Below are 15,623 nucleotides of genomic sequence, written 5' to 3'. Positions count from 1 at the left end.
GACTAGTAGTTTGTGAAACAACATATAAAACAGGAGAATTATCCAGTTTGCCAAGTTACCCTCGAGCACATGGGCCCTAACCTTCGGATCAGTCTCCCATATAGGTCCTTATCAAAGACCTTACTGAAGTCCAAGGAAACAACATCCACTGTACAAGAAGGAACTGCAGATGCTGGAAAATCGAAGGCCGACAAAAATGCTGGAGAAATTCAGCGGGTGCGGCAGCATCTATGGAAAGAAGGCAATAGGCAACGTTTCGGGCCGAAATGTTGCCTATTTCCTTCGCTCCATAGATGCTGCCGCACCCGCTGAGTTTCTCCAACATTTTTCTCAACATCCACTGTACTGTCATCAATACACTTGGTTACCATTTCAACAATTTCTATCTGATTGACAAAACCATGCTGGCTGTCTCTGATCAGTCCCTCTCTTTCCAATCCTGTCCTCCAAGAACAGCTAATTCACAGATACTTATAATCAGGATGGAGGCAGTGCATGCTTTGCCACAATGGCTCGTTCCTTAACTTGTCACGGACCACACCAGCCAGGATTGGCAGAGATTGGGTAGCTCGTCTGGAAAGTAACTGGGTGAGGTGTTTACTGCTCAGCTGACACTATTTCCAGATCACTCATCAAGTCAAGTCAAGTCAAGTTTATTTGTCACATACACATACGAGATGTGCAGTGAAATGAAAGTGGCAATGCTCGCGGAACAACAAAACAACCAAACAAATTATAGACACAATCATAACACACATATTATTTTACGTAATAAATAATAGAAAGAAAAACGTTCTGTACAGTTAGTCCCTGGTGAGAAAGGCGTTTACAGTCCGAATTGCCTCTGGGAAGAAACTCCTTCTCAACCTCTCCGTTCTCACTGCATGGCAACGGAGGCGTTTACCTGACCGCAGCGGCTGGAACAGTCTGTTGCAGGGGTGGAAGAGGTCCTTCATGATTTTGTTTGCTCTGGAGTTGCACCTCTTGTTGTATAGTTCCTGCAGGGGGGTGAGTGAAGTTCCCATAGTGCGTTCGGCCGAACGCACTACTCTCTGCAGAGCCTTCTTGTCCTTGGCAGAGCAATTCCCGAACCAGATGGTAATGTTCCCGGACAAGATGCTTTCCACCGCTGCTGCGTAGAAGCACTGGAGGATCCTCAGAGACACTCTGAATTTCCGCAATTGCCTGAGGTGGTAAAGGCGCTGCCTTGCCTTGCTCACCAGTGCTGAGGCGTGTGATGCCCATGTCATATCCTCAGAGATGTGGACTCCCAGATATTTAAAACAGTTCACCCTATCCACAGGATCCCCATTTATACTCAATGGAGTGTACGTCCTCGGATGATGTGCCCTCCTAAAGTCCATGATCAGCTCCTTCGTTTTTTTGATGTTCAAGAGGAGGCTGTTCTCCTGGCACCAGAGTGCTAGATCAGCCACCTCCTCCCGGTAGGCCCTCTCATCATTGTCTGAGATCAGGCCCACCACCACAGTGTCATCAGCAAACTTAATTATTGAATTGGAGCTGAACCTAGCCACACAGTCATGTGTGTACAGGGAGTACAATAGGGGGCTGAGGACGCAACCCTGGGGCGATCCTGTGCTCAGGGTGAGGGACTTCGATGTATTCCCTCCCATCTTGACTACCTGGGGCCTGGCGGTGAGAAAGTCCAGGACCCAGGCACACAGGGAGGTGTTGAGCCCCAATTCCAGTAGCTTCCCGGCCAGTCTGGTGGGGACTATCGTGTTGAAGGCTGAACTGTAGTCTATGAACAGCATCCTCACGTAGCCCCCCTTCTGGCTGTCCAGATGGGAGAGAGCGGTGTGCAAGACCTGGGAGACCGCATCGTCCGTGGACCTGTTCGGACGGTATGCAAACTGCAACGGGTCCAGCAGACATCGGGAATGAAAATGTGATGTTCACACTGTAACTTGGAGGTTGGAATGCCAAAGACTAGAGGGCATAGCTTTAAGATGTGTTGAGCAAGTTTTGTTTTATGCAGAGAGTGCTTGCCAGGGCTGATGGTGAAGGCTGGTGGCAAGCTGGTGCTTGCCAGGGCTGGTGAAACCCTTGCCAGGGGTGATGGTGGAGGCAGATACAATAGAGTACCTTACACAGGCATATAAGTATGCAGAAAATGGCGAGATATGGATCATGTACAGTTAGGTGATGAGTTTAACTTGTCATTATGTTCAGGTTGGACATTGTTGGCTAAATGGTCTGTTACTATAGTTCAGTTTAGAGATACAGCACGGAAACAGGCCCTTCAGCCCACCGAGTCCGCACCGACCAGCGATTCCCGCACATTAACACTACCCCCACACACACTAGGGGCAATTTTACTTATACACCAAGTCAATTAACCATCAAACCTGTACGCCTTTGCAGTGTGGGAGGAAACCGAAGATCTTGGAGAAAAGCCACGCGGTCACGGGGAGAATGTACAAACTTCTTACAGACAGCACCCGTAGTCGGGACCGAACCCGTGTGTCCGGCGCTGCAAGCGCTGACGGCAGTAGCTCTACCGCTGCGCCACCGTGTACTGTTCTATGTTCTAACCAAATCACACCTATTTAAAGAGGCCATGAAGAAGCAAGTGTCCAAAGTGACGAGTTTCATGAGCAATCATTGATTGGCTATTTCCTGCTTAAATACCACACATTGTGACTGGTTTTATCCTGCAGGGTGTTAAAGCATCGTTGCCTTCATATGTGGTACGGCCTAATGTAGAGGGGAGAGTGTAGAGGGGAGAGTGTAGAGGGGGGGGGAGAGTGTAGAGGGGAGAGTGTAGAGGGGAGAGTGTAGAGGGGAGAGTGTAGAGGGGAGAGTGTAGAGGGGAGAGTGTAGAGGGGAGAGTGTAGAGGGGAGAGTGGAGGGGACAGTGTAGAGGGGAGAGTGTAGAGGGGACAGTGTAGAGGGGGGAGTGTAGAGGGGAGAGTGTAGAGGGGGAGGGTAGAGGGGACAGTGTAGAGGGGGAGTGTAGAGGGGGAGAGTGTAGAGGGGGGACAGTGTAGAGGGGAGAGTGTAGAGGGGGGAGTGTAGAGGGGGGAGTGTGTAGAGGGGGAGTGGAGTGTAGAGGGGGGAGTGTAGAGGGGGAGAGTGTAGAGGGGAGAGTGTAGAGAGGGGGAGAGTGTAGAGGGGAGAGGAGTGTAGAGGGTGTAGAGGGGGGAGAGTGTAGAGGGGAGAGTGTAGAGGGGAGAGTGTAGAGGGGAGAGTGTAGAGGGGAGAGTGTAGAGGGGACAGTGTAGAGGGGACAGTGTAGAGGGGACAGTGTAGAGGGGACAGTGTAGAGGGGACAGTGTAGAGAGGGAGTGTAGAGGGGGGAGTGTAGAGGGGGGATTGTAGAGGGGGAGTGTGAGGGGGGAGTGTAGAGGGGGGGTGTAGAGGGGGGAGGTAGAGGGGGGAGTGTAGAGGGGGGAGTGTAGAGGGGGGAGTGTAGAGGGGAGAGTGTAGAGGGGGGGGAGTGTAGAGGGGGGAGTGTAGGGGGGAGTGTAGAGGGGAGTGTAGAGGGGGGAGTGTAGAGGGGGGAGTGTAGAGGGGGGAGTGTAGAGGGGACAGTGTAGAGGGGACAGTGTAGAGGGGGGAGTGTAGAGGGGGGAGTGTAGAGGGGAGAGTGTAGAGGGGAGAGTGTAGAGGGGAGAGTGTAGAGGGGGGAGTGTAGAGGGGACAGTGTAGAAGCAGTAAGTGAACCAGAAGTTAATGTTTCAAGGAATGACTAACACAGAGCCAACAAACAGTGAGTAAATACAAAACCCAGCAATGAAATGCTGGAGTAACTCTGTTGGTCAGGCAGCATCTCTGGAGATAGGTGACATTTTGGATTCGAAACCTTCAACTAATGAAAAAGTCCAATCCATTGCCTGAAAAAAATTATGGAAAATTTGTGAAAATCTCGTCGGAAATGTTCCCTGTAGATTAGTGGCTCACATCAGAGTAAACACAAGGATGGTCGTTGGAGTAATACACGGGAGTGATTCTATCCACTTACAATCGCCCACAATCATCTACTGTTGATGAGTCTCTGAACATCAGTGAGTCAAACATAGGTTTAACGTTGCTCAGTTCCAGGAACAAATAGAGGTTAGTATGCAACTGGGGTAGTAAATGACTGACAAAGCCAGACAATGAACCTGTGAATGCCGCAGGGAACTCAGAAATGTATTCATGTACATTTGCCTCATTTGAAAGCCGTGTGGTGGATTTGTATACACTATGTAAATGTCACCTGGTCATAGAATACTGTGATAACATCACATGAACATGAAACACAAGCACCACATTCAGTCCTTCCTTTGCTGTTCCTGTTGCAAGAAACCACATTGTCTGAAGTGTTTGTTTAACAGTTACTGCTAGTGGAAGACTCAGAATCTAACAGTATCCGATGTACAGTACATCTTACATAACTGGCTTGACGAGTGTTTTGTACATTTGTGGCAAGATCTCCTTGCCTTTATGTTGGCACTTCAGCCGATAAAGGCACAGAATCTGCTTGACCATGTACACTGATTGAAAGATACAGCATGGAAACAGGCCCTTCAGCCCATTCAGTCGACACTGACCAGTTCTAATTCTGTGTTAACTCTCTTTCTCATCCACTCCCAGCGCATCAGGGACAATTTACGGAGGCCAATTAAAACGTCTTTTGGATGTTGGAGGAAACTGGAGCACCCAGAGGAAACCAATGCGGTCACAGGGAGAACGTGCAAACTCCACACAGACAGCAACTTCAAACCCGGCGCTGTAAGGCCGCAGCTCTACCAGCTGCACCACACTGTGCCACACTTCCCTTTTGGTCGTCGCTGAGCTCCCTCTACATTTGGTTGAACTCTATCATTTATCATGTATACCCTCACCCAGCTTACCTTCCTAAAATCCATTACCTCAGTGGTACAGTTAGTAGAGCTACTGCCTCATGGCACCACAACCCATCTTTAATCCTAACATTGGGTGCTGTCTATGTGGAGTGTGCACGTCCCCCCGTGACCACATTTGTTTTGTTCCAGTGTTCCGGTTTCCTCAGACAACCCAAAGACAGCAGGTTGGTCGAGTAACTAACTGACCACTGTAAATTATCCCCATTGCATGAGTGAGTTATAAAAGCTGGGAGGAGTTGATGATAATGTGGGGAAAATAAAAAATTAGGGCAACATAAGTTGATGATAGGTTGGCTTAAAAAGTCTGCATCCACACTATATCCCGAAATGTCTCCAAGACGATGACATCACGCTTGACCAGCTCACAATTTATTTGCAACTATTATATCCACTGAAACAGTGCGTTCTAGTTGTGAACCTTCTTCATTCTGACCTTTACAATTGTACCTTCATGTGCACTATGACCAAAGAGGTCTAGGACGTCTAGAATACTGACACAAGAATCTGCAGATACTGGAATCTTGAACAAAACACAACATTTAAGGTTGGGGAAGGGTCCCAACCAGCCCATTCCCCTCCACAGATGCTGCCTGACCCGCTGAGTTCCTCCAGGGCTTGGTTTTTTGCCGAGAACGCTTCTCCCCACATCCGTGCGATCACAGGATTTTCCTAAATCCCCACCACTTTCCCTTGGGCTCCAACACCCTTGTTTAATCTGCCAGATGAGATTTTGCAAATATTCAACCAAATTAGTGAGACTGTCCTTGGTAAAGAAAGAAAAGAAACTGGTTGTCCCTCTCCCTCTCTCCCTCTTTCTCTCCCTCTTTCTCGTTTTCTCTCGCAGGCACTCCCTAACAGGAGGACAAAGTGCCAGTATGAACAATTCAAATAATCTGACCGCAAGGATCAGATAAACAAATCGTGTGTGAGATTCAATTGATTTGTCATGAAGGCAGCTGATACCCTGGTTGATGCAAATACATCGATAGATGCTCCTGAACGCATCATCAGTGATGTAACCTGGGGTCATTGGGTGTTTCGGGTCTTTCGACATCAGACACCCTCACCCAGGTGACCCAGCCGTGGTTGATCAGACCACAACTTGTGTTCATGTGGCATTCGCTCCTCCCCATGGACCTCCTCTCCTGATCCAGAGCCATCTCGAGGCCTTCTCCGCTGCCTCTGTGGTGTTCTTGATGGCCTTTCTCCTCGCCACTCCGTTTATGCCCAGTGCACTCAAGGCTTTGTAGAACGATTGCCCTGCAAAACCTCTGCAGCCAACCTCGATGGGCATACACCTTGCCTTCCAGCCCTGCTTGCGGCAGTCTATGACCAGCTCTTCATACTTGGCCATCTTCCTCTCGTGGGCCTCCTCCAGACGGTCCTCCCACGGCACTGTCAGTTCCAACAAGACGATGTTTTTGGTCGCCTCTGAGACCAGGAGGATGTCTGGCCTCAGGGTGGTCGTGGCAATGTGCTGTGGGAACTTCAGCTGTTTCACCAGGTCTACGGAAAGCTGCCAGTCCTGCGCAGTCGCCAGGATTCCTGACGGATTCCTGGCTGCTGTGGTTCTTGGCAGCTGCAGTCCGGCCTTCATGAAGGTGATCATCTGGGTGGTGGGGTATGCTCGTCTACAGCTGCTGATTCCCATGCTGATGGCTTCTGAAATGGGTTTGAGAACCTGGTCGTGACGCCATGTGTACCGGCCCTGCCCAAGAGCCTTTGGGCAACAGCTCAGGATATGTTCCAATGTCCCCTTGCCTGAGCATTGCGGGCAATCTGGAGATTCCGCTTTGCCCCAGATGAAGAGGTTCGATGGGCTGAGCAGGACATCATACACTGCCTGGACCAGGAACTTGATGTGCTGTGGTTCAGCCTGCCAGAGCTCAGTCCATGTGACTTGTTGGTCCATGGCCTGCTCCCACCTTGTCCAGGCTCCCTGCTGCCTCAATCCAACTGCTCTGGTACACCTCTCCTCCTCCACCACTGCCCTCACTTCCTCCTGGACCAGCCTGTGCCTCTCCTTCCCCTTGGCCTTGTCAAACTGGGGAGATGGGAAGGTTCCCAGGCCTGCTCTTCCCAGAGTCACTGCTCCCTCTGTGGCGTATCCGGGACTCTGCTTGCAGCACGGCTTCGCCAGTTCTCCACTTCCTCCCAGTTTTCACCTCCACCCCTGCTTGAGCCTCCTTGGGGTCGCTGGAGTCCCTGTACAGCATCATCTCTCTGGCCCGAGTCATCTTGAACTCCTCCTCCAGGGACTTCAGGGGCAGCTGGAGCTTGGTGTTATTTCCGTAAAGGACGAATGCTGCTAAGGTTTCTGGGCAGTCCCAGCCACCTTCTGAGAAAGCTGCTGACTTTCCTCTCTAATCTCTCTACGATGGATATTGGGACTTTGTAGACAAGCAGTGGGACAGAGTATCCTTGGCAGATACTTGTAAATCCATGCCTTGAACTTGCCAGGAAGCCCTGACCGGTCCACTGGTCTCAACCAACTCTCCAGCTCCTGACAGGTTGCCTGGACAGATGCTGTATCCTTCAGGCTGCTGTTAAACACCTTGCCAAGACTCTTCACTAGCCTTTCGGAGACAGTTGGGATTGGTGACCCTTCGATGCTGAAGCGGAACCTGTCCATGACTTTGCCCTTCTTCAGCACCAGTCACCTTGATTTTCCTGGCTTAAACCTCATCCTTGCCCATCCAATCAGTTTCTCCAACCCTTGCAGGATCCACCTGCCTCCTGGCACTGACTCAGTGGTGACAGTCAGGTCATCCATGAAGGCTCTGATTGGTGGTTGGCGTATTCCTGACTTGGTTCAAGGGCCCCGGCACTCTGGCTCAGCAGACTTGACGATCATGTTCATCGCCAAGGCAACAAGGATCACAGAGATGGTGTGATGATCCCAACCTCCAGTCTGTGCCACTCTGATGTTACTGACCCTGATGAGACTCTCATGCTGAACTGGTTGTAATAGTCCAGGATGAGATCTGCCACTTGGCCCGGCACATGATGCTTGGCCATGACTGTCTGGATCAGCTTGTGGGGGATGGAGCCGTAAGCGTTGGCCAGATCAAGCCAGGGAATTGACCTGTGTTCTCCTGGGGAATGCTTGTGAGACTGCACCAAGCTGCAACACCCATCACACTCAAGATGCCAGTTGGGCAACATCCAGTGTTTTTTTCCCTCTGCACACGACCCCGACCCGTTCACTGCTGCAAGTCCATCAGATCAGATGGGTGACACAATGGCGCAGTGGTAGAGTTGATGCCTTGCAGTGCCACACACCCGGGTTCGATCCTGACTACGGGTGCTGTCTGTACGGAGTTTGCACGTTCTCCCCGTGACTATTTGAATTTTCTCCGGTGCTCCGGTTTCCTCCCACACTCCAAAGACGTACAGGTTTGTATGTTAATTGGCTTCGGAAAAGATTGTAAATTGTTCCTAGTGTGCAGGATAATATAGTATGGAGTCAGCACAGACTCAGTGGGCCAAAGGGCCTGTTTCCGTGCTGTATCTCTAAACTAAACTAAACTAAACTAAACTAAGATCTCCAGCAGTGGGGCATGGGATACAGCAAGGCCAAGGCAAAGCAAGAAGACGACCTATCCCAGAGAGCAAAGGTCATAGGTCACAGCCGACCAGGCCAAGGCTCTGGGCGTGTACTCCCTGGAGTTTAGAAGGATGAGGGGGCATCTCACTGAAAGCTACCACATAAATATAGGTCTAGATAGAGTGGATGTGGAAAGGATGTTTCCAGCAGTGGCAGAGTCTAAAACAGAGGGCACAGCCTCAGAATAAAAGGACGTACCTTTAGAAAGGAGTTGAGGAAGAATTTCTTCAGCCAGAGATTGGTAATATTGTGGAATTCATTGCCACAGACGGCTATGAAGGCTGTGTTTGGGTGTTTTTAAAGGGGAGATTGACAGGTTCTTGATTCGTAAAGGTGTCAAAGGTTATAGGGAGTAGGCAGGAGATGGAATTGAGAGGGAAAAACAGATCAGCCATGATCAAATAGCAGAGCAGACTCGATGGGCTGAATGGCCTAGTTTTGCTCCAATGTCTTAAGGTGAGGTATTGATCGTAGGCCGTTCATTTGCACCCTTGTCATATGAATGGCAGGTTTGATCCTTGAGGTGATGTGTAACACACCCTGTGAATCACACCTGCCCCTGCACACCCCAATGGGAAGAGGAGACTAGACTGCTTCACTAAAACACAGCACACAGTGCTGGAGTAACAGTGGCGGCACAGAGATGCTGTGGAAGAGTTGCTGCCTCACAGCGCCAGAGACCTGAGTTTGATCCTGACTACGGGTGCCGTCTGTACGGAGTTTGACCTTCTCCCTGTGACTGCGTGGGATTTTCCCCGGATGCTCCAATTTCCTCCCACACTCCAAAGATCCACAGGTTTGGAGGTTAATTGGCTTCTGTAGGATAATTCTAGTATAGAGTGTAGGATAATTCTAATATAGAGGGTGATCACTAGTCGGCGCGGACTCAGTGGGCCAACGGGCCTGTTTCCATGCTGTATCTCCAAAGTCTAAAGGGCCTGTCCCACTTACGTGTCCTTGGCACGCAAATTACGCGACCTCGTGGTCACGTTGAGCCGTGACTGTCCAGCGAAGGTTGCGCGCAACTTAATTCGACCGCACAGCCGTCTGGAGCGCGTGACATCATTAGAAGATGGACACAAAATGCTGGAGCAACACAGCGGGACCGGCAGCATCTCTGGAGAGAAGCAATGGGCAACGTTTCGAGTCGAGACTCTCCTTCAGTCTGAGTAACTCCTGCATTTTGTGTCTATCTTCAATTTTCTTGGCCCCGCTCTGGGAGTAGAAGCGGGGGCAGATCCGGACCGCAACGGCCGTGAATCCCAGGCCGAGCTCTGCGATCGTTTCCCTGCTTCTGCTGCTGTTGGAGGTGAGACGTTGTGTCGCGCCAGGGTCTTGGGCCTGTCTCACTTTGGCCATCAGTTCCACGACAGGCCGTTGGCGCGCGAAGATTTCGTTCGCTACAAAAGTTTCAGTGCGATGTCGCGCACAACTACATAACCCTCCGCGTTTCTCAGTGGGACCAGCCCCGCGCGGCCATACGATGCCCGTACGCCTCAACACGACCACGAGGTTGCGTAATTTGCGTGCCAAGGTCGTGTAAATGGGACAGGCCCTTAACTCAACAGGTCAGGCATCATCCTTCGAGAACATGGATAGGTGCATGGGTAGGGCTGGGACATTTCTTCAGACTGATTGGAGATGGGCAGAGAAGTGGGGAGAGGAAGAACAAAGTGTGGCGGGTGATAGGGTGACACTGTGAAGGGTGATTTTTGACAAAGTCTGACTAGTGATAGGTGGATGTAAGTGAGAGTGTTTTGACTGGCAGATGGACAGACAAAGGCCAGAGATGAAAAGAAGGCAAAAGACTGTGAGGTAAGGAGAGACGAGGAGTGAGATGTGAGCCAGAGAGAGGGATATAGATGGAAGGGGTCAGGGGGTGTGGGGTGGGGAGAGGAAAGGGAGGTGGGAAATGGGAAAATGGATGTGCATTCGGGTGGGCACAGGGAAAAGAGGAGGGGAAAAAGTGAGAGAGGGTTGGAATTGGAGTATTGGAGAAATTCAACGTAAAATTGGAGAATTCAATGTTCATACTATTTGGTTGTAAGATACCATTGAGGAATATGGGGTGCTGTTCCTCCAATTTGTGTGCGGTCTCACTCTGGCCGTGGAGGAGGCCCAGGACAGAAGGGGTCAGTGTGGCTCTGTTTTCCTGTTACACAAAACCACTGTAATAACTAAAGAGTCAAATTGTTCCATGACTTAATGATTTACCTGTAAGACTTCTGCCTCTGCTCCAGCTCCCTGCGTCGATGCTGTTTAGCGATTTGAGTCTGGTCATCACGGGGTAATCTTGCTGCAAGAAGGAAGCACAGTTACAGGTCTGACTATCGGTGTAGAATGTGCACATCACACCTTCCCCAGGCCTGCGCAACGGCCCTCACACGCAATGGGGAAGGGACATGAAGGGTTGGACACAGAGTGAGGCTGCTTTGTTGCTGTCCCAAGATAGGATGTGTCACGGTTAGATATTTAGTTAACTTCCCTGCCCACTGTTCCATCACACACTCCCAATATTGGCAGTGGAGTGTGGTGTCAGGGATGCCCATGTCAACTCTTTATTTAAGAAGGAACTGCAGATGCTGGAAAATCAAAGGTAGCCAAAAATGCTGGAGAAACTCAGCGGGTGCAGCAGCATCTATGGAGCAAAGGAAATAGGCAACGTTTCGGGCCAAAACCCTTCTTCAGTCTGAAGAATGCTCCATAGATGCTGCTGCACCCGCTGAGTTTCTCCAGCATTTTTGTCTACCTCCCATGTCAACTCTATTCCATCTCTCTTGCGCCATTTTGGTGTGTCTTTGCAAAGGTGGTTGGGTGGTTTGGCTATGCGAGGGCCAGACAGGGTAGTCATGGGTCACAAAATGCTGGAGTAACTCAGCGGGACAGGCAGCATCTCTGGAGAGAAGGAATGGGTGACGTTTCTGGGTGAGACCCTTCTTCAGATTGAGTCAGGGTAGAGGGAGATACAGAGATAAGGAAGTGTAAGGTGTGAAAACGAGACACAGCGGATGGAAAATGTAGAATTGATCATTGTTAGGTAGGAGAAGGACAAGGCAAACAGAGATAAAATGTAAACGAGGACAGTCAGACTGGTCGGAAAGCTGGGAAGGGGGAGGGAATGCAAGGGTTACTTGGTTAGAGAAGTCGATATTCACGCCACTGGGGTGTAAGCTGCCCAAGCAAGATATGAGGTGCGGTTCCTCCAATTTGCGCTGGGCCTCACTCTGACTGGAGGAGGCCCAGGACAGAAAAGTCAGTGTGGGAATGGGAGGGGGAGTTAAAGTGTTTATCAACTGGGAGATCAGGTTGGTTCAGGCGGACTGAGCAGACGTGTTCAGTGAAACGATGGCCTGGCCTGCGCTGGGTCTTGCCGATATACAGTCCACACCTGGAACAGCGTCATGGTGGTCATTCTCTCAGCTTTGGCCGATGAAGATGATGTCTCATCGACAGTGCGTGAGTACTAGAAGGCCTCTCCTGCTCTGCCCTCGTGATGAATGAACTGGGAGAATTGTTCTGGGTCCCTGGTTGGTCTGTGGTGGGTGGATTCCCTGCTGGAGGGGATGTGACCATTTATATGGAGCACTAAGAGCACTTCCTCTTTCTAGGAATCTAACCAAGCTCCACCTCGAACCCTTGACGACGTCATGACCAGAAACATCGCCTATCCGTGTCCTCTAGAGATGCTGCCTGTCCCACTGAATTACCCAAGCACTTTGTGTCCTTGTTTTTGTAAACAAACATCTGCAGTTCCTTGTTTCTCCACCCAAGAAGCCTGGTCAACAACCTGGGCAGACTTGGCGGGGAAGGTAGTAGTTCTGGAAGGCCTCATGCTTTCCTGCCAGGGCTGACACTGGTTGTTCATCAGCAGCTGATCCCCATGCCTGGTGCCTACTCTTGTCATAACCTCATAGCGTCATACAGCATGGAAACATGTAATTGTCCCAAGTGTGTGTGGGATTGTGTTTGTGTACGGGTATCGCTAGTCGGCACAGACTCGGTGGGCCGAAGGGCCTGTGTCCGCGCTGTATCTCTAAACTAAACAAAGCTAATCACTGCTGGGGCTCGAGTGCTTCGTGGATACGACTGACAATGCTGTGATATGATGGTCGATGTTTGCAAACTGCAGGAACAGCAGGTTTGATCAATGCAGTGTGTAGGAAGGAACTGCAGATGCTGGTTTAAACTGAAGATAGACACAAAATGCTGGAGTAACTCAGCGGGGACAGGCAGCATCTCTGGATAGAAGGAATGGGTAACGTTTTGGGTCGAGACCCTTCTCAGTCTGAAGAAGTGTCTCAACCCGAGACGTCACCAATTCCCTCTCTCCAGAGATGCTGCCTGTCCTGCTGAGTTACTCCAGTATTTTGTGTCTATCTTGATCAATGCAGTACTTTGTAAACTGTGAATGTGTAATAAAAGTTAAAGGAAAAAAGGGGTGACAGGGGAAGGGGTAGGTAAGGAACAAAGATCCCTCTCTCTGTATCATCTGATTCAACTCTTCCAGGGTCAGTGGAAGCAAAGTGTATCGCCCAAGTTCTGGGAGTGCTGTGTCACGCTGCGTTCTCACATCACACACCTCCCAACGTATCCGGTGTGAAAACCACTACCCATTTCCATGTTTCTGGTCCACCAGATCTAAACTGAAAGCGCCCGACTCATGGCATGTGGTTTCTGTGAGCAGTGACACCAAGTTGATCACTGATCTGGATCTGATCCACTGAGCCACACACTTCTCAGCATAAGAGGCAGAAATGCGTGTAGCTGCAAACTTGTACGTTTCTGACGCTCTCCAATCTGATAAGGATAAGCTAGCAGAAAATGAGTAAAGGGGCGAAGATTAACAGAGCAACAAGATGCTTCTTAAGAGAAACAAGACAACGTTTTGGATTAGTGGGGTGGTTTGTGACAGAGCAGAAATATGGTATGGTTCCCCCTTTTATGTTTAGTTTTGAGATACAGCACCAGCCAGCGATCACCTGTACATCAGTTCTATACGACACGAGGGACGATTTACAAAGAATATCAACCCGCAAACTTGTACGTCTTTGGAGTGTTGGGAGGAAACCAGAGCACCCTGAGCAAACCCACAAGGTCACAGGGAGAATGTACAAACTCCGTACAGACGGCACCCGTAGTCGAAATTGAACCCGCTTCTCTGGTGCTATAAGGCAGCAACTCTACTGCTGTGCCACTGTGCCCCCCTCTCCCTCCTTCAACAGCATTAACCTCTCCTGGAGCTGTGCGGCGGGTGTTGTTCGATCTGGAGTTGAATGATATCCAGAGTAGATATCTCCTAATACCTCCTGCTCCCACTGTGCCCCCACACTCCATAACGTGCAAACTCCACACAGACAAAAGTCAAGGTCACGACTGAACTCGGGGTCTCAGGCACCGTGAAGTAGGTAGGGGCTCTACCAGATGTGCCACCAGGGTGCAACAGAAATTTATACGGGCTGGTTCGGGATCGGGGGACTTTAATACTGGGGGCTATCTACAAATTGTACAACAGTATAGCAAAGGAATAGGTCCTTCAGCCCACAATGTCTGTGCTCAACATGATGCCAAAGCCAATCTTATCTGGCCGCACAATATCCATATCTGTCCATTTCCTGCATCCTAGTGCCTATCCAAAAGTCTCCAAATGCTACTATCATTTCTGCCTCCACCACCACCACCACCTACCCTGCATGCATTACAGATACTCACCACTTTCTGTGTAAATTACATTCCCCACGCAACTTTTCAACGTTTCCTCTCCCGCATTCATCTATGCCCTCTTGTATTTGATTTTTCCATCCGTCGAAATAGGTTCTGTCTGTCTAACCCATCTATGCCTCTCATCATTTTACAACAGGTCTCCCCGCAACCTCTGGCATTCCAAAGAAAACAATTGGAGGCCAATTCACTGGATGTTTTCAAGAGAGAGTTAGATATAGCTCTGAGGGCTAACAGAATCCAGGGATATGGGGGAAAAAGCAGGAAAGGGATACTGATTTTGGATGATCAGCCATGATCATATTGAATGGCGGAGCTGGCTCAAAGGGCCTAATCCTGTACCTATTTTCTATGTCTCTATGTTTCTAATCCAACCCAGTAGTTAATATTCCCTAATCCACATTAGTCTAACATCGGTAGTGGGGAAACTGCTAGAGTCAGTTATTAAAGATGGGATAGCAGCACATTTGGAAAGTGGTGAAATCATTGGACAAAGTCAGCATGGATTTACGAAAGGTAAATCACGTCTGACGAATCTTATAGAATTTTTTGAGGATGTAACTAGTAGCGTGGATAGGGGAGAACCAGTGGATGTGGTGTATCTGGACTTCCAGAAGGCTTTCGACAAGGTCCCACATAAGAGATTAGTATACAAACTTAAAGTACACGGCATTGGGGGTTCAGTATTGATGTGGATAGAGAACTGGCTGGCAAACAGGAAGCAAAGAGTAGGAGTAAATGGGTCCTTTTCACAATGGCAGGCAGTGACTAGTGGGGTACCGCAAGGCTCATTGCTGGGACCCCAGCTATTTACAATATATATTAATGATCTGGATGAGGGAATTGAAGGTAATATCTCCAAGTTTGCGGATGACACTAAGCTGGGGGCAGTGTTAGCTGTGAGGAGGATGTTAGGAGACTGCAAGGTGACTTGGATAGGCTGGGTGAGTGGGCAAATGTTTGGCAGATGCAGTATAATGTGGATAAATGTGAGGTTATCCATTTTGGTGGCAAAAACAGGAAAGCAGACTATTATCTAAATGGTGGCCGATTGGGAAAAGGGGAGATGCAGCGAGACCTGGGTGTCATGGTACACCAGTCATTGAAAGTAGGCATGCAGGTGCAGCAGGCAGTGAAGAAAGTGAATGGTATGTTAGCTTTCATTGCAAAAGGATTTGAGTATAGGAGCAGGGAGGTTCTACTTCAGTTGTACAGGGTCTTGGTGAGACCACACCTGGAGTATTGTGTACAGTTTTGGTCTCCAAATCTGAGGAAGGACATTATTGCCATAGAGGGAGTGCAGAGAAGGTTTACCAGACTGATTCCTGGGATGTCAGGACTGTCTTATGAAGAAAGACTGGATGGACTTGGTTTATACTCTCTAGAATTTAGGAGATTGAGAGGGGATCTTATAGAAATTTACAAAA

At 49.6% G+C, this 15,623-nt stretch overlaps 1 protein-coding gene across 1 annotated transcript in view; it reads right to left on the bottom strand.

Moving 5' to 3' along the window:
- LOC129713061 (polyunsaturated fatty acid 5-lipoxygenase-like) overlaps window positions 1-15,623 on the bottom strand; it is an 86,806-nt gene that overhangs the window by 45,667 nt on the left and 25,516 nt on the right. Inside the window, 1 exon segment of the mRNA XM_055661940.1 lies at window positions 10,693-10,774. Coding sequence (XP_055517915.1) covers window positions 10,693-10,774 — 82 coding nt within the window.

The sequence above is a fragment of the Leucoraja erinacea genome, chromosome 34, assembly GCF_028641065.1.
Source record: "Leucoraja erinacea ecotype New England chromosome 34, Leri_hhj_1, whole genome shotgun sequence".
Classification (NCBI taxonomy): domain Eukaryota; kingdom Metazoa; phylum Chordata; class Chondrichthyes; order Rajiformes; family Rajidae; genus Leucoraja; species Leucoraja erinaceus.
Note: the sequence above shows the minus strand (reverse complement) of the source record. Positions and strands in the feature narration are given on the sequence as shown.